The 19,195-nt window shown below is 35.3% G+C and overlaps 1 protein-coding gene across 1 annotated transcript in view; it reads left to right on the forward strand.

Moving 5' to 3' along the window:
• The window catches only part of EIF5B (eukaryotic translation initiation factor 5B), a 66,464-nt gene that overhangs the window by 10,975 nt on the left and 36,294 nt on the right, over positions 1-19,195 (forward strand). Inside the window, exons 2-6 of the mRNA XM_036224746.1 lie at positions 13,550-13,675; positions 13,776-13,860; positions 14,522-15,191; positions 16,186-16,403; positions 16,833-16,983. Of these exons, the coding sequence (XP_036080639.1) occupies positions 13,550-13,675; positions 13,776-13,860; positions 14,522-15,191; positions 16,186-16,403; positions 16,833-16,983 (1,250 nt within the window). The remainder of the gene's footprint in view (positions 1-13,549; positions 13,676-13,775; positions 13,861-14,521; positions 15,192-16,185; positions 16,404-16,832; positions 16,984-19,195) is intronic.

A 19,195-nucleotide genomic window follows, 5' to 3' on the forward strand; every position in this document is an offset into this window, starting at 1 on the left:
TAAAGGTTTTGGCCCAGGATGTCGGTGGGGTTACAGGGCGGGGACTTTTCTGTTTGGCTGATCCCACCGCCCGGGAAGCCTCTGCTGTAACTTTGGTCATGAGCCATTGGCCATCTTAGGTATTGAGCCATCTCCCGCTGGCTTAATGGTGCCCATGAGCAACCAAACAATATTCAGTTTACACAATCAATTATAAGAAAGATTAAATATAAATTTTAAAGAGTACATTTACATTCATTTGAAACATTCAGAGTAGAGTCTTTGTCTATGTTGTTAGATAGGGGATATGTCATGTACTTTTCTCTCAGTGGGATTTGTAAACCGGTTTTTCAATTTATTTCAGCAAATTCAATTTGGAAGTTTTGCTATGATCAAAAGTACTGTTACTGTCATAGAGGTATATGGTTTTTATTAAGCTGCTGTGATGAAACTAGTGAGCCTTGCCTATTGTATGAAAGTTCTGGTTGCTGTTCCAGAATAGGGTTTTTTCTTCATTTAGTAGTGCCTTTTAGGAATGTGTTACATTTCCTACTTATCGCTAATTGCAGAATGTAGGAGGTGAATTGGGCATATCAAAAGGAGTTTTCTGTTCTCAAAGGATCTTAAATTTTAATATAGCAAATAGGCATGTGCACAGATATACGGAAGAGATGAAGGGAGATGGTGGAGTTTAGATTAAGTATGAGAATACTACTCTTGAGATTTCAAATTTGCCTCCTTAAGTTACTATATATGTGTCTTTTAAGTCCCTTTCTAATTAAATCTGCCATCAGGAGAGCAGGCCAAATTGGAATGCACAGAAGTGTGCATCTGTCTCTTGACTACAAAGAGTTGGTGGTAGGGTCTCCAAGAGCTTCAGTTGCTGCTTTGTTGCCTGTTGATTCTGTACACAGGTGCAGCCAGACCATTCTAATTGCTATTATTACGTTGATAACCAATTATCAACAAATTGTTTATTGAGAATATAACCTATATCATAATTTTATTACTATTTATTTAGTAATGCCAGGCACGATAGAAAGTAAATTAGGTGGAATGGCCTTTTAACAGTGATTGAGAAGGACCAGAGTACTTGTACAGAATACAAAGACTGTGTGTTTACTTTCAATTACATTAAAACAAATTGTGTCCTTTCTTAAGGCGTTAATTGAGAATGTTGGCCAATATATATCAATATTGCTTATATAGGTCTACAGTTATAATTCTAGATATGAACTTGTGCCTCCTATGCAATTATGAAACCCAAAATACTCATCAAATACATATTATTTTTAAGTTCAAATTTGCATCATTGATGGGAAGGATGATACTGTAGAGTTGATTCTAAATAAGTGCTACTCTGACTTTAATATGCATTGATTCTCACCTGTGGATCTTGTTAAAATGGAGATTTTGATTTCAGGGAGTCTGGGGTGAGACTTGAGACTTAGCATTTCTAATGAGGTATGATACCAATGCTTTTTATCCTGAAATTATGCTTGTAAGTATCAGGATCTAAATGACCATTTTATTGTGAATGTATTGCCGCCTATAATGGACTTCTTTTGAGTTCAGCATACCTATACATACTATCAAGGGCTTAATTTTTCTAATACCTTTTTCAGTTTAATGATTTTTAGCTTTATATTATGTTCTCTGGGCACAAACATTTAATTTGCATTTTACGGCTGTTCTGATCTTTACAACCAATGTAAAACAATTTTGGGGAAGTTTATAAACAAAAGCTTGGGTTGATGTTTTATGATGGTACACTGATAAGGTGGCCATCCATGTAGTTCATAGCATGTTCATCTTAAATCTTTATCAGGTTAAAATTAAAGACAAACATAACAAAAATTAACTGAGGGGGAGTTTTCAAGCTTCTGAAATCACCCACAATCCTGTGTTCTCCCCACTCCCCATTGATGGTACCGACTCCAGTTTGAGAAAGCTGTCCTAGACAGATTTTAAGTTAGACACATTAAAATCTATGATATGTTTGAGCTTAGGTTATGTATATTTGCTAGTCTGAGATGATGCTTTTCACTTTAACATGGCAGATATTTAGAAAGTGGAGAATCGGGTAGTAAGCTACATTTCATTCGCCTTGTACTACACACTTAGTGGCCAGGTGATTTCAAAGCCCTTTAGAGGCATCAAGGCAGTTCACAAGGAGTTGTAAGCTGGGAGGACTTTTGTTTGTTTTTTAGATATGACCGGGTAGCTCTGACTTTATTAATGGGTTCTAGTGCTGAGGGAGTGGAACTGTTGGGGTCTGTGGTTGTGCAGTGGGAACTATGTGGTGGCTTTCCTTCCTTGTTGTATTTTTCTTCTTTGCATCTGTAAGTGTTGACAATCAAGGAGCAAGTGCTGGGTATGAAGAGATAGAGGGTGGAGGAAATGAGATCCCAAAAGGCTTCACGTGGAGAAGGCAGCACTGGATCTCCCTGTTTCCCTGATCGCTACTGGCACTATTGGGAAGAGTTAGGAGCAAAGAATGGATTCTTCCTTAGCTTTTCCTCATTTGCTGTTGTAGATAAGAGTGTTGGAGGAGCAGAAACTAAAGTAAGTGAAAAGAAGTGGTAACAGGGTTAGTCATGACCATCCCTTCCCTCAGAAATCATGGACAATTTATGGTGGTTAGTTTGGGGGTTGGGAGAGAGAAAGGAGTCACTGTGGCTTGGATTTACCTCATTTCATCAACCATGCACTTTCCGTTTTTACAGGCCCTGGTATTGACTAGGAATAGGAAGAAATATTTGGGTGCCCCAGTTAATTACTGTATCATGACAAGTCATCCTAAATTTAGTTGCTTAAAACAATAACACTATCTCTTGTTTCTGAAGGTTGCCTGGGCAGTTAGGTGGATCTCATGTGGGGTCTCTTATGTGGTTGAAGATAAATGGTGGCTGTGATGTAGTCATCTTAAAGGCCACCTCACTTCTGGTGATTGGCGGTGGCTCTCAGTTGGGACCTGAGCTGGAACTACCTGTATTGACCTCTTTATGTGGCCTGGACAGTCTCTTGGTGGTGAATGTCTCAAGAGCCAGGAAATAGAAGCTGTCAGGTTAAGACCTGGGCCCAGAAATCAGAGCACCATTTTGCCATTTTCTATTCATCAAACAGAATATAGCCCCACCTTGAAGGGGAGGGGAAATAGGTGAAGGGTCTATCAGAGTGTCAGAAATTTAGGTCCAGGTCATAATTTTGGGGGCACTGGAAAAGAGATGAGTAGGGGAGAGTCTTAGGAAGCTTGGAGATTTTGAATTGTGGGATAATTGGGGAAGGAATTGGATTTCCTTTGTGCTTATCTAACTGCATTAATTAGACAACTTTTCAGCAGAAAATGCCTGTTGTTATTAAATGCTGTTTGCCAAGTATGGAATTGAGAGGATGTTTGCATTTAAGGTTAATTTTCCTTTTACTACTTTGCAGTGAAATTTTCTTTGTAATGTTATGTCTTTAAAAGGCTTTATGCTGTATTGGTCTCAAAATGAAGTATGTTTTCTTTTTATATGTTTTTTATTCCAAAAAAGCCAAACACCAAAGTTGGGTATATGCCTGTATATGCAATTAATAAAGAAATACCATGTTTTAAAATGATTTCTTCATAGTAACATCATTTAGTTAAACATTATACTGTATTAATAGAAATTAAGATATTAGAAAAATATTACAGATTTATTCTTGTTTTCATAACTTATAAAATGAATAAATGACTTATATTAGGTTTATATAATTTTAACCTGTCTTTAGTGAACTGATAAATGCATTCTGTAACTTTTCAACTTTTTATAGTATTCCTAGAAATTCAAATTAACTCATGAATTTTTAGAGGTGGAATTGACCTAAAATAAAATTCACAAGTTTCAGGTGTGCAGTCGATGATTTTTGATAAATGTATACAATTTGCGTATCTTTCACCACGATCGTGTAGAATATTTCCATTAACCCCAAATGTTTCTTCATGACCCTTTGTAGGCCATCTTCTCTCCCTACGACTGGCTTTGGCCAGAAATCACTAGTTTTTTGTTTATCTGTTTTGGTCATTGTAGTTTTTTCTTTACTAGAAATTCATGTAAATAGACATAGCCTTTATTGGCTGACTGGTTTTCACTCTATATTATACTTTTGAGATTCATCCATGTTGGTGTGTGTAATATTAATTCTTTTTTATCATTTAGTAGTATCCTATTGTGTGGATAGATGACAATTTGTTTATAAACTATCTGGTAGATGGTCATTTGGGTTGTTTTCAGCTTCTTGTGATTATGAATAAAGCTGCTATAAACATTTGAGTACAAGTCTTTGTGTGGACATATGTTTTCATTTCTCTTAGGTAAATACCTAGGAGTGGGATTGCTGGGTCATATGGTAAGTGTATGTTTAACTTTAAGAAACTGCCAAACTGTCTCCCAAAGTGGCTGTGCCATTTTTGCATTTCCTCTAGGGATGTGTTCCTGTTGCTCCACATCCTCTCATAGCACTTCCTGTTATCAGTCCTTAATTTGCATCATTTTGGTGGTGTTTCATTGTGGTTTTAATTTACATTTCTTTATTAGAGATATTGACCATCTTGTCCTGTGCTTATTTGCTATTCTTTATCTCATTTGGTTAAGTATTCAAACTGTTTGCCCTTTTAAAAAATTGTATTTTAAAACAGATGATAGGAGTTCACTGTGTATTATAGACAACTTGTTCATCAGTTATAAGTATTGCAAAATTTTTTCTCGGTCTGTGGCTTGTCTTTTTATTTTAACAATGTTTATTTTTTTAAATTAAACTTAAGATAATTATAGATCCACAAGCAGTTGTAATCAGCAACACAGATCTTTGTGCCTTTACCCATTCCCCCCAGTGGTAATATCTTGCCAAACTATGCAGTATCTCAACCTGGATAATGACATTGTTAGAATTCACTATTCACATTCAAATTTAGCCCGTTTCACGAGTACCGGCACATGCGTGTTTATGTTCATATTTAGTGCCAATACAGTATTGTCACATCTAGCTTTGTATATTCACTACCACAGTCAAAATACAGAACTTCACTGCAAGGATCCCTCATGTTGTTATTGGTAACCATACCCATCTCTTCTTCCCTGTGCACCTCTCTTCCCCTGCTTGTTCCTAACCCCTGGTAACTGTGAATCTGGTCTACATTTCTCATTTCTTTACATATGTAACCTTTGGGGATTGGCTTCTTTCCACTCAGCCTAAATCTCTTGAGATCCACCGAAGTTGTTGCATGTACTGATCGTTCATTCCATTTTATCTGAGTAGTAGTCCAGGGAATGACCCATTAAAGGCCATATGGGTTGTTTCTAGTTTTTGGCTACTGCAAATGAAGCCACTACAAACATTTGTGTACAAGTTTCTGCATGAGATACATTTTCATTACTCAGGGATAAATGTGCAAGAATGCAATTGCTGGGTTAAATGGTAAGTACATTTTTAGTTTTACAAGAAAATGATAGACTATTTTCCAGATTGACTGTTTCCACCAGCAATGTATAGATGATCCAGATTCTCTACATTCTTACCAACATTGGTGGTTATCACTCTCTGGGGGGAGGTCCTCTGATTGGTGAGTAGTGATAGCCATTGTGATTTTAAGTTGCATTTCCCAAATGGCTGATGAAGTGGAGCATCCTTGTTTGACATCTGTAAGTGCTCTTCAGTGCAATGTCTTTTCATGCCTTTTGTCCATTTTCTAAGGCTTCTTTGGATTTTTACTGTTGAGTGTTGAGAGTTCTTTATATATTTTAGATACTAGTCCTTTTTATGTACATGGTTTGCAAATATTTTCTCTCATTCTGTAGCTTGCTTTTTCCTATGGTCTTTGCACAGAAAAAGTTTTTAATTTGATAAAGTCCAGTTTTTTGGATTGTACTCCTGATGTCAAGCTTTAAAAACTCTTTGCTTATTGTTGATCCATAAGATTTTCTACTTTTTTTTCTGAAAGGTTTATGCTTTTATGTTTTTCACTTAGATCTCATGTATCTTGAGTTCGTTTTTGTATAGTAGTACAGTTGAAACTAATTTTTTTGTATGTATTGATGTCCATTTACTGCAGCATCATTTGTTGAAAAGACTATCTTTCCTTCCTTGAATTGCTTTTTTGCTGTACAGTTGAAGTACAGTTGGCTGTACTTCTGTGGGGCTGTTTTGAGATTCTCTTCTCTTTACTGTTGGTCTTTGTGTCTGTCCCTCAGCCAATACTGCATGGCCTTGGTTGTTGTACCTACCTGTTTAGTCTTGAAATCTGATAATTTCTCCTCCTCCTCCTCCTCTTTTTTTTTTTATTTTTCAAATTGTTTTAGCTATTCTACTTCTTTAGACTTTCCATATAGATTTTTGAGAATTCTTGCCTATACTGGCTATGTCTGAGAAATCTTGCTGGGATTTTGATTGGAATTGCCTTAAACCTCAATGTCATTTTGGGGGAAATTGGTGTCTTTACTATATTAAATCTTCTAGTCCATGAAAATGGTATCTCTGTCTTATTTGTTTGGGATTTTTGTCATCAGCAGTTTGTAATCTTCAGCATATAAGTCCTATACATGTTTTGTTAGATTCATACAAAAATATTTTCTTTGGAGTGATTGTAAATGATATGGTGGGATTTTTCTTCTCAGGTTTTTAAAATAAACTTTTTTAGAAGTTTAAATTTACAGAAAAATTGTGAAGAGAGTACAGCATCCTCATATATCTCACACCCACCCAGTTTTCCCTATTAATATTTTAGTATAGAACATTTGTTACAATTAAGGAAGCAATGTTGATATTAACTAGCTTGCATACATTATATAGATATCCTTAGTTTCTACCTTCTGTCCTATATCTGATCCCATACATGTAGTTATCACATTACATTTAGTAGCCTTTTCTCTTTGGACTCCTCCTATCTGTGATAGTTTCTGATTCATATCACTGATCTTGACCTTGGTCACCTAGGTGAGGTAGTGTTTGTCAGGCTTCTACACTATAAAGTTACTCTTTTTTTCCCCCCTTTTCCATGCAGTACTTTTTGGAAGGAAATCACCATACAGTCCGTCCAGAAGTGGGAAATTATGGAGAGTGGATTGTCTGCAGAGTTATTTAGAATTCTTCTGCGTGAGATATTTGTCTCATCACCACTTATTCAGTCATTTATCATAATGGATTTGTGGATAATATTTTATACTTTGGTTTATAATGTAATGGTATGTTAATTTGTTGCTCTAATTACATTAATTTGTTGCTTGCTCCCTTTGGCCTTTGAGAGCTCTTTTAGTTGGCTCCTACATCGCTCTGTGTGCGTGTGTGTGAGTGTGTGTGTGTGTGTGTGTGTGTGTAGGCAGAAAGGGGTTCATCACTTCCTTCCTTTGTGGCATTATAAGATGCTCTGGGTTTATCCTGTATATGTCCTGCCCCAGGCCTAGGATCAGCCATTTTGCATTCTTACCAGCAATTGATGTTGTCAGTTTCTTGGATTTTAGCCATTTTGATAGATGTGCAGTGCTACCTCCTGTTTTCATTTGCGTTTCTCTTGTAACATTTTTTCTAAGTTGAGCATTTTTTTTTTTTATAAGTGGCTGTTAAGATTTTTACCCATATTTTAATTGTGTTCTTATTGTTGGGTTTTAAGATTTTTTCCCCCTATATTTTGGATACAGCCAGAAGTGTTTGACAGATATTTTCTCCTGGGGGTGGGGTGCATACACGTGTGTGTGTATGTTTTATCAATATCCTTCTTAGAGCAGAAGTTTTTAATAGTCTAAATTACCATTTTTTATGGGTTCTGATTATTTTTTTAAAACTGAAACCTCATTGCTAAATCCAAGGCCAACAAATTTTGCATCTTGGGTTTTTCAGGGTTTTTTTTTTTTTTTTTTTGGTTTATTTTTTGCATATGGACAACCAGTTCTTCTAGATCCACATAGTGAAAGATCATCTTTTCTCCATTGAATTGCCTCTTCACCTTTGTCATAGAACAGATAATAGCACTTGTTTGGGTCTGTTTCTGAGCTTGTCTCTTGCATTGATTTACTTGTCTATTCTTTTACCAGTACTCCACTGTCTTGATATTAACTTTATGGTAAATCTTGAAATAGGGTAATGAATGTTCTGATTTGTTCTTCATATTGTGTTATTCTTCATATTGCTGTTCCATTTAAACTGTAGAATCAATTTGTTGATATCTACCAAATGGGTTACTGTTGTTTTGATTGGAAATGCACTGAATCTGTTGATCAAAGTGGGAAGAATTAACAATATTAAGTCTTCCAATTCATGACCATGGAACATATTTCTGTATGTTTAAATCTTGATCTCTATTTCTTGTTTGCTGAGTGTTTTTATATGAATAGGTGTTGAATTGTGTAAAATGCATTTTCTATGTCAATTGATATGATCGTATGATTTTTTTTCTTTAGCTGGTTGATAACATTGCTTTTTGAACTCAACCTTGCATTCCTGGAATAAAGTCCACTTGGTTATAGGTATCATCATTATTATATATGACTGAATTTGGTTTGATAGTATTTTGCTGAGAATATTTGCATATATATACAAATATACATGTGTACTTGTGATGTCTCTGTCTAGTTTTGTTATATGGATAATATTGACCTCTGTCCCATGTCTCCCCCCCCCCCACCTTTACCCCCCAGTTTTGGGAAGAGTTTGTGCAGGATTGATGTTAATTTTTTAAATGTTTACTAGAATACACCAGTGAAGCTACCTGGCCCTGGGCTTTTCTTCGTGGGAAGTTTTAAAATTAATAATTCAGTCACTTTAGTTGTTATAGGTGTATTCAGATTTTCTGTATCATCTTGAATCATTTTTAGCAGTTTTTCTAGGAATTTGTCCATTTCATCTAACTTATCTAATTTGTTGGCGTACAGTTCAAAGTATTTCCTGTATTCAAACCTTGCACATCTGGAATTAATCTCATTTGATCATGGTGTTACTTCATTTTATATATTGTTGGATTCAGTTTTCTAATGTTTTGTTGGGGATTTTTACATGTGTTCATGAGAGATGTTTGTAGGTTTTCTTATACTGTTTTTGGTTTTGTCAGCAATATAGTATTGGCCTCATAGAATGAGTTAGGAAGACTCTGCTTCTCTTTCTAGAGATTGTGGAGAATTGGTTTAATTTCTTAAAATTTTGCTATAAATTCACCAGTAAAATTATCTGAGCCTGTTTTTTTTTTTTTTTTTTTTGGGGGGGGAAGGTTATTAGTGACTTATTTACTAGATATAGGCTTTTTCAGGGATGCAATGGGAGATATTATTCATTATAGGATAAAAAGGTAAATTGAACAATTGAAAGGATAGAAAGATATACTGCGAACAACTCTACATATACATTTGATAACTTAGATGAAATGGTCTAATTTCTCAAGTACAGACTGTCTAAAACTCACCAAGGTGAGACAATTTGAATAGCCTTGTACCTATTAAGGAAATCGAAATCATAGTTTAAAATATCTTGGGAAAAAAAAAAAAACCTTCAGACTCTGTTGGTTTTACTGGAGATTTCTACCAAGTGTTTAAAGAATTAACACCAATGCTATATGATCATTTCCAGATAATAGAAGAAGAGACACTTCCTAATCTTTTTATGAAATGAGTATTAACTCTGATACCGAATCCAGTTTAGGCTACAAAAATTATAAACTAATATCCTCATGAATATAGGTAGATATAGCAAAGGTTGCTCATAAAATATTAGTAGAATTGAGTACCAGTACATCTTAGCATTATGTAAAAAAAAAAAAAATGCATCGTGGCCAAATGGAGTGAAGTCAGGGGTTGCAAGAGTGCTTTAATATTTAGAAATTAATCAATGTAATCCATCATATTAAAGGTTAAAGAGTAAAAATTACATGATTACACCGATTGATGCAGAAAGCCTTTGACCAAACTCATCATTCATAATAAAAATGCAGAAAACTAGGAATAGAGGGAAACTTCTTCAACTTGACAAGGAATAGCTACCAAAAAATGTATAGCTAACATATTTAGAAGTAAAAAATGCTTTCCCCTGAAATTAGGAACAAGGCAAGGATGTTCTCTTTTACCACTACTGTTCAACATAACACTCAAGGTCTAGCTAATGCAATGGGAGAAAAGACATATGGATCAAGAAAGTGTACCAAATCAACAAATTTATTCACATTTCTGTGTATTAGTAATGAGCATGTAGAAACGGAAATACTACCAATTAAAAATTCCAGTTTTGTAAAAACACTGATGAAAGAAATCAGAGATCTAAATAAGTGGAGAAACGTACTGTGTTAATGGACTGGAAGACTCTAAAGATATCAGTTCTCTTCAAATTCATACACAGTTGACATCATTTCTATTAAAATTTCAGCAAAATATTTTGTAGTTGTACACGATTATTTTGAAATTATTTGAAATCAGAGAAATTAAGAATAGATAAAACAACTCTGATAATGAATAAAGGAAAAAAAATGAGTCCACCCGATTTTGAGACTTATTATATAGCAATATTAATCATGACTGTGGTAGTGCCAGAGGTAAAGACACACAGATTAGTAGGGCTGAACAGAAAAATAGCCTACACAAGTCCAGCTGAGTTTCGACAAAGGTGCAAAAGCAGTTCAGTATAAGAATGGATAGGCTAAAATGTTGCCGGAGCAGCTGGATACTCATAGACAAAAAAAGATAAAATGGATCATAGATTTAAGTATAAAATATTAAAGTACACAAGTTACAGAAGCCTTCAGGACCTAGAGCCAGGTGTCTTAGTCGTGACACCAAAAGCATTCATAGAGAAAAACTTGATAAATGATACCCATGAAAATTCACAATTTTTGCTCTCATAAAAACCCTGTTGGTAGATGAAAAGACAAGCTACAGACTGGAAAATATATGTACACCACATAGTTGACCAGTGACTCCTATATAGAACATAAAGAGTTCTCAAAACTCTAAAAGAAAACCAATCTAGTTAGAAAATGGGCAAAGGTAGAAGACATTTCACTGAATAGTATATATGAATGGCAAATAAGCACATGAAAAAAAATTATTAGCCTTTAAGGAAGTGCAAATAAAGACTATGATGAGATGTCACTGCATGTCTATTAGAAAAACTTAGAGGTAGCCATAACACCACATACTGGCCGGGATATGGAAAAAAACGGATATCTCTGTACATTGCTGGTGTGAATAATAAATGGTAAAGCTGCTTAAAGAATTAGTTTGGCTGTTTCTTAAGAGCTACACAGTACAATACAGTATATTTAATAGCTTCATTTTTGAAGGCTGTTAAGTTGTAACATTCTATCTTAATGGATAAATGTGGCTTATGAAAACACTGAGTTGAATAAATAGAAAATTGCCTTTTCTGTAAGTCTGTTTTAAGTTAAGAATAAAGGATTAGAGGCTATAATAGGAAATAGTTATATGAATCTTTTAGTTTTATTAAAGGAAAATGATCTTCAAGAAGGTACACCTAAAGAAAATAGTTGTTCAGATTCTTTAAAGATTTTAAGCTTTCATTAACAGTATGAATGAAAATTAGATTTGACTAGATTACTTAAATCTGAAGGGTGTAGTTTATGGTGGGTAAGTATAGAAATTAGTGATGAAAATGTAGGTATAGTTTCAAGTTTCAAATTAAATCACTGATGTTATAAGCATGTCATTTTCATGTCTTGTCATTGTAGTATGGTTGACTTTTTGGGACATCCTTCTGAGTCTGTGGCAGGAGGTTCACACAGAGAAGGGACACTTTACAGTTAAGAATGTTGTTATATCATTGATAGATTTTGGAGCTGCGTTTGAATTTTTCTAATAAATAGTTTTCAGAAACTTAATTATTTCCCATTTTCTAAGAAGGTAGTACAATTCTGGTGTCTGATTTGGGCTTAAGCTCCTGGTATGTTACTTTCTGTAAATTGTTTATCGTCTTTAAGCTTAACTTCATAGAATTATGAGGAATAAATGACATACGGTATTTCTAATGGTTGGTGAACACAATACCTGATATATGATAAGCACTTAAAAACTGTTAATCTTTTATTACTAGCCGGAAGAAACCTTTCAGAGTCAACAACATACAAATGTAGTCCTATATATCCTTTTATTCTAGAGATGTTTGTTAATAAATACTTTGGAAATAGAGCCAATCACAAGCTATTTTAATGAGATGAATATAGTTTGGGTGAGGGCTGGCAGATTTTTGGAAGTGATGTGCCAAGCTTCAGTCATTAACCATCTTCCCATCTCACCTTGCTCTCAGAAGCTGCAGTAGTATGAAATATGGGATGCTTTTGGAGAGACTGCTGGTTGATGCTAGGCCTGACTTGGTTTTCCATTACCTAGTGAGACCTGAGAATCGTCTTTGCTTCTCTCTATGTATCCAGTTGGTCACTTAAGTGTTGCTGATTGATCCTCTTAATGTTTATTGGATTCACCTTTTTATCTTGCCACTGCTGCATCACTGTGCGTCATTTCCATCACAGATAACTGGAAGCTTCCTTATAGGATAAAAAGGAACGTTTTTCAACTCTGGCCAAAAATTTATAAAAGCATTAAATTTCTTTATGGCACTTAGCATTTTGCGTTTACTGGTTTGCCATCTGTCTCTTCTAAGCTCCTTGAGAGTGAACCCTGTATCCTCAGTGTCTTGTAATAGAATCTTAAAATTATATTTATCATATAGTTAAAAGTTATTCTTTTTAGAAATTCTCTTTACTGAAATGAAACCTCTTTGTAATAAGGTACCCATCGGTGGGGCCATGTTGCATGAAGTCTTGGTTTTTTTTACTGTATCTTTTATTTGGATCCATCTATTTTTTCCACTGTATGTCTCAGACAGACTGACCTCTTGGTGTTCTGTAGGTTTTAACTGAAACTTAGTTGGGTTTACTTCAAGTAACATTGGTTGGTGAGGACATTGTGGGATGGAGCCGGAAATGAAACCAGGAATGTAAAAGGTTATGAGCAGGTTTCATTCTGGGTTTTGGGGTGTTTTATGTGTTTTAGTTAGTGAAGCATTCCTAATTCATTTTGATTTGGATGTGTGGTCAAGGCATTCAAACTTGGTGCATCTTAGTTTTTCCAAAATGAGATATTAGACTAGATCATCTCTAAAGTTCCTTTCAGCTCTAAAATTTCCATTATTCAGAGTAAAAATGCATAGATGTCCAAAGATTTAGGTGTTGCCATTAATGATCAAGTAATAAGACTTGTTTTATCTCTTAAGTTCTCTTCATTGTATAAATAGCTCCAGATACACACACAAAATTTGGTATCAACCAAAGTTAATTTTCCTTTCTTACTCACGTGAAGTGCTTTATTTTGGCTCTTTCCAATTTGAATGTAACTCAAAGACTTGATTGAAGCAGATGCAGCAAGGTCGATAAGTTGTCATGACAGAACTTGCCACATGATTTTCGTCTGTGGGTTGCTAATGCATAAAAAAAACTAAAATGATTTAAAAATAATAATTAAAAAAACCCCACAAAGCAACACAAAAGAACTCTGTAGGGGAATATACTTGATTGTTTTGCTCTGGAGTAACACTTAGGTCTTCTTTGTTTTCATTTAAGTGCCAAGGATGACATTGATCTTGATGCCTTGGCTGCAGAAATAGAAGGAGCTGGTGCTGCCAAAGAACAGGAGCCTCAGAAGTCCAAGGGGAAGAAAAAAAAAGAGAAAAAAAGGCAAGACTTCGAGTAAGTGCATTTCAAATATATTTGCTTTTTATTAATTTTGGTACTGGATTCACTTACTAAGCCAGTTCACGACCTCAAAATACACTTTAATCTTTTCTAGCGAAGACGATATCCTGAAAGAACTCGAAGAATTGTCTTGGGAAGCTCAGGGCATCAAAGCTGATAGAGACACTGCCACAGTGAAGGTGAGTGGGCTACTCCCTGGCCACATGTCCCCGCACTGGCTTTAGGGGCTGCGTTCAGAAACCTTTGAGTAATGTATATCTGTTAGTTAGAAGGTTCTGTAAATTCTGATGCCAAAGAGGGAAAGCAATTTTTAGTAAAGAATGTCTTTTAAAACTTTTCACGGATAGGTTTATATCCTTCATATGGGAATCTAAAGATACCTGGGGATATGTTGCCTATTCATAAAATTGGTACATTTGGAGATGTAACGTTTCTCATCTTCACCTCCTTTTTTCTGTATTATATCTTTTTCATCCTTTGAATTTGGAAAAACCTCAAAATAATGGGAAAGTGATAGGTATTTTTTCTTCTTTCTATTTCCCCCTTAGGCTTTGCTTGCCATTTGAAGAAGGTAGTAAATGTGGACTGTGTTTAGTGCTGGCTTCAAAGCACCTAGATTCTGACATTCACAGTGAATGTGAGATGTGTCAGAGGCCTAGGCTGGCTTCTGGTACTTGGTTGAGTTTTATGTCCTTATAAAAAGGACCTTATTTTGAAATTATTTTGAGAATTTTTCCATGTGTACTTAATGAAGTACACAACTGAAGAGTCTCATTTATTAAAAAAAAAATATATATATATATATATCTCTTAATATTTCTAACAGTGGAAATTTTTTAGCCAACAGAAAATAATGAAGAAGAACCCACCTCAAAACAAGATAAAAAAAAGAAAGGACAGAAAGGCAAAAAACAGAGTTTTGATGATGATAGTGAAGAATTGGAGGATAAAGATTCAAAATCAAAAAAGACTGCAAAACCGAAAGCAGAAATGTACTCTGGGAGTGATGATGATGACTTTAATAAACTTTCTAAAAAAGCTAAAGGGAAAGCTCAGAAATCAAATAAAAAGTGGGATGGTTCAGAAGAAGATGAAGATAACAGTAAGAGAATTAAAGAGCGTTCCAGAGTAGATTCTTCAGGAGAAAGTGGTGATGAAGCAGACGAACTTTTGCAGTCTAGAAAAGGACAGAAAAAAAGTCAAAAAAGCAAGCCAGGTCCTAATGTGGAGAGCGAGCATGAAGATGAAGACCACTCCTTCAAAATAAAGACAGTGGCCCAAAAGAAGGCAGAAAAGAAAGAACGTGAGAAGAAAAAGCGAGATGAAGAAAAGGCAAAACTGCGAAAACTGAAAGAGAAAGAAGAGTTAGAAACTGGTAAAAAGGATCAGAGTAAACAAAAAGAACCTCAGAGGAAATCTGAAGAGGACTCTGTAAAATCCAGAGTGACTCTTGATACTGGAGCATCCCCTGCCTCTGATGAGAAAGGAGAGGCGCCCACAGCCACAGAAGGTTGGTAACTGTCCAAGGGAGGGCAGAGGGTTCATATCTAGTCTTAAGTTTTGATTATGTGCCCCAAAGTGATTTTCTTGTCGGTGCTTGGTTGTAAGAAAGCCTTTAGAAAATCACATCTAAGTACTCTTTTTGTTGAGGTTTATTGTTAAACATTTTATGTAGTTTAAAATGTCTTTCAAGTGGTTTGTGCAGAGTAGGATTTTTATAGAATTTCGCTTTGAAAAACAATTTTTTGTTGATAGAGTGGAAGTTGCCTAATGAAAAATTTATTCTTTTAATACTCAGTGTCAGGTAATATTCCAAATCTTTACTGTTTTTAAAAACTCAATTTAATCTATGAAATAGAAAAGTGAAAACATGCTAAAATTGGTTAACGTCTTTTAAGCAGTTAACTGAGCTACTTTTTTGTACCAGAACTGATATTTGAAAAATAAACTTTCTAGCTAAATGTTATATTTAGTTGGAATGAAAATAGTTAAAGATCGAATGAGTCATATAGTTTTCTTTAGACTGGAAAACTGTTAATGGAAAAATTGGCATACCTTTTTTTAACTACTTTGATTATGATCTGGAATACTGGAGGAGAAACACCATGAAAGTAGCTTTGTAATCTTTAGTTTTTTAACATAATGCTGTAGAATTCTTAGAATATAATTATATTTTTATAGTTTATCCTTCTAATATTCCCTTAGGTAGGCATCATTCATATTATCCCTGTCTTACAGAAGCAAAACTAGCTGCAGAATTGAGGCAGGAATTGCATCCCTGAGGACAACTCAGCAATACCAGCACTGTAGGCTTCTAAGGAGGCCAGCTGGGTCGTTTGGAGCTGTTCTGGGTACTCACATGCTCAGGATGCCTTGAGCCTAGAGACTGGCCTGCTGCTGGCATCAGCTTCACCCCATTCTGGGGTTCTAGGGTTTACTTATCCATTGCCTTAGGAAGCAACTTTTTAAAAAAACACCTTAACTATATATATATTTTTTGGTAGATGACAATGAAGGAGACAAAAAGAAAAAAGATAAGAAGAAAAAGAAAGTAGAAAAAGAAGAGAAAGAGAAAGAGAAGAAAAAAGGACCTAGCAAAGCTACCGTTAAAGCTATGCAAGAAGCTCTGGCTAAGCTTAAAGAAGAAGAAGAGAGACAGAAACGAGAGGAGGAAGAACGTGTGAAACGGCTTGAAGAATTGGAAGCCAAGCGCAAAGAAGAGGTACGTTTTCATGAAGCCGCTCATGTTGATGTTGTGTTTAACTTAATATCTCTCCTCTAAAATGTCCTAACGGTATGGTAATTCAGTTACTTTATTGCATTTGGTCACTAGGCCTATCTCTCACTGATACCGCTAGCATCCTGTTTTTGGTATGTCATTTATTATTCTGACTTAATAGGAGGAAGAGGTGCAGAAAAATCCTACCTTTGTCGCCTCAGGTACAAGCAGAAGTTACTTATGTATCAAGGCTAACATAGTCTCCTCTCCTATTATATTGATGAAAAAATCATGTACAACGTTTAAAATACGTTCATTTGGAATCTCCTAACATGATACTTTGCATGTATCTCAAAAGCTTTGTTTGAAGCTTGAGTTATGTTTTATAATTGATTAAGCCAATACAGTTTTCTGATGTGTATTCTTTTATAGGAAAGATTGGAACAAGAGAAAAGAGAAAGGAAAAAGCAAAAAGAAAAAGAAAGAAAAGAACGCTTGAAAAAAGAAGGGAAACTTTTAACTAAGTCCCAGCGAGAAGCTAGAGCCAGGGCTGAAGCTACCCTCAAACTTCTGCAGGCTCAGGGTAAGTCGTGTTCCTCCTTACCTCACGGTCCCGACGCTTCTTATGCAGTTTCAGTGGTCAAAAGGAGAACTGAATTGAACCAGGAGAACTTTCTGAAATACTGTGAAAAAGTCAAACAAAAATGTAAACAGTAGATGAGATAATCTCAATATTTAGGCAAGTGGCTTTTATATGACAGTAAAAATATACACGTAAATGATAGTATGTCCATAAATAAGTTTTTTGTGCTCCAAAATAAGTGAGAATAGAGAATATAGTAAAATGATGTACCCATAACTCCTTTTCAACAGTTACCAACATTTACCATTCTTGTTTTTTTCCCCTTGGAGTCTTCTAAAGTAGAGTAAATACTATATCATTCTACTCATAATATACTTTAGTGTGTATCTCTAACAAGTAAGGATATTTTACTTTTTAATGTGAGTAAAGTACCTGTTACATCTAACAAAATTGATTCTTTGATGTCATCTGATTTTCTGACCATTTGCAAACTTTTCCCTTTGTCTCCACAATATGTTTTATAATCGATTTGTTCAAATCAGGATCTGGATTAGATCTATGCATCACATTTGGTTGCTTGGCCTGTCTCATTGATACAGCTACCACCCTGTTTTTGGCATGCCATTTATTTGTTGACAGTACTGATTATTCTCTGGAATTTGTCACATTCTGGATTTGTCTAATTGCGTTCTCCTGGTGTTGACTAGATCTAGCAGCTTGACTACTCCTAGTGATGCTGTGCACTTCCTGTTGTCTCATGCCCGGCAGCACGTGATCTGGTTATCTCACTTTTGGTGATGTCAAGAGTGACCAGTGGGTTTAGCCCTTGGCAGCCTTGTCTATTATAAAAGTTCACCATTGACTTTTCACCTAGTAATTTTAATATCCAGTTGGTAATTGTCGTCTATATCCAGTATTTCATTAGAAATTGCAGAATTGTGATAGTCTATCATTCATTCTGCATTTATTAGCTAGAATAATTTTCTAAGGAAAAACTTTCCCTGACATTGTTCATTCAGGAAAGCCAAAGTAATTGCTTCATTTTTTCCCCTTTATTTTCAAAATATAAAAGGTGTCCAGCAACCTCCAAAGGTGACCAATAAGTTTAATATTTTTTGAATGCCTATCATTTTATTTTAATGGATTTTTATATAATTGATTTCAGCCCATGAAGTCATTAATGTTTTTGATACTGAAAATGTTCCATCTTTGGCTCGTTCTTGTGAATTTTTCACATGACCACAGTATTCTGTTACCCCGTCCTTGCTTTCTGACACAGCAAGGTATCTCAGGTTCATCTTGTACATTTTCTTCCCTAGACCTGGAATCAACTGTTTACCCAAGGCCTTGGTTCCTTTTATTTAGAGACCACAATCTGAACATATGTTTTTGACAGCTGAGATTATTTAAAATAGTGTTTTTGCATCATTGCGGAAAATTTATTGGGACCTTTCTTAATTTCCTGTCTCTGCATTCCATAGACTTTACTACAGTAATTTTGGTGCTTATGCCATAATTACAGTAACAGTAAGCTTTTGACATCTATTTTCTCATAAAAATCATGCAGATATTTTTATTTCCATCATGTAGATGAAGAAATGGAGACTCAGAGCTTACACAGCTTGCCTAGATCCTGGAGCTGAGATTTAAACTGACTTCTGTGGCTTCCTCTCTATTCTGCATTATCTTTTTATCTGGGAGAAGTAAATGTAGAGAAACAGTACTTATGTTACAGGACGTGACACCGAAGGAAGAATTTGGATGCTCAAACAACTTTATTAGAGGAAGGTGAATTTATTAGCTGGCGGAGGATATGAGCTCCCCTTGGTTAGATTTCTTACAGCTTATATACTTTTGCAGTGTCCACACAAGAGGCGCGTGATTCTTTTGAGATTTTATGTGTACCTCATGACCCAGGATGGGCAAGGAGAGTTTCAGGTGGGGGCTGCAAGGGGAAGGGAATTCCCAGACCACTGGTCCTATCTATTTCCAGATCCTTTGTCCTATATGTGTTGCAGCAGTTTCCAGAAGGCCATTTAGAGATCTATGGGGTGTAGTTAATCTATAACTGGCTGAGTATGTCATTTCTATAAGCCCTGCCCTTTGCATTTTTCAGATGCCTCCTCTCTTCTTTTACTTAGAGTTCAGAAAATTTCATACTGAATTGGGGCTATAGTTTTTTAAAAATTCGAGAACAAATTTGAGTGTACCT

This window comes from Rousettus aegyptiacus, unplaced genomic scaffold, assembly GCF_014176215.1.
Source record: "Rousettus aegyptiacus isolate mRouAeg1 unplaced genomic scaffold, mRouAeg1.p scaffold_m13_p_7, whole genome shotgun sequence".
Classification (NCBI taxonomy): Eukaryota; Metazoa; Chordata; class Mammalia; order Chiroptera; family Pteropodidae; genus Rousettus; species Rousettus aegyptiacus.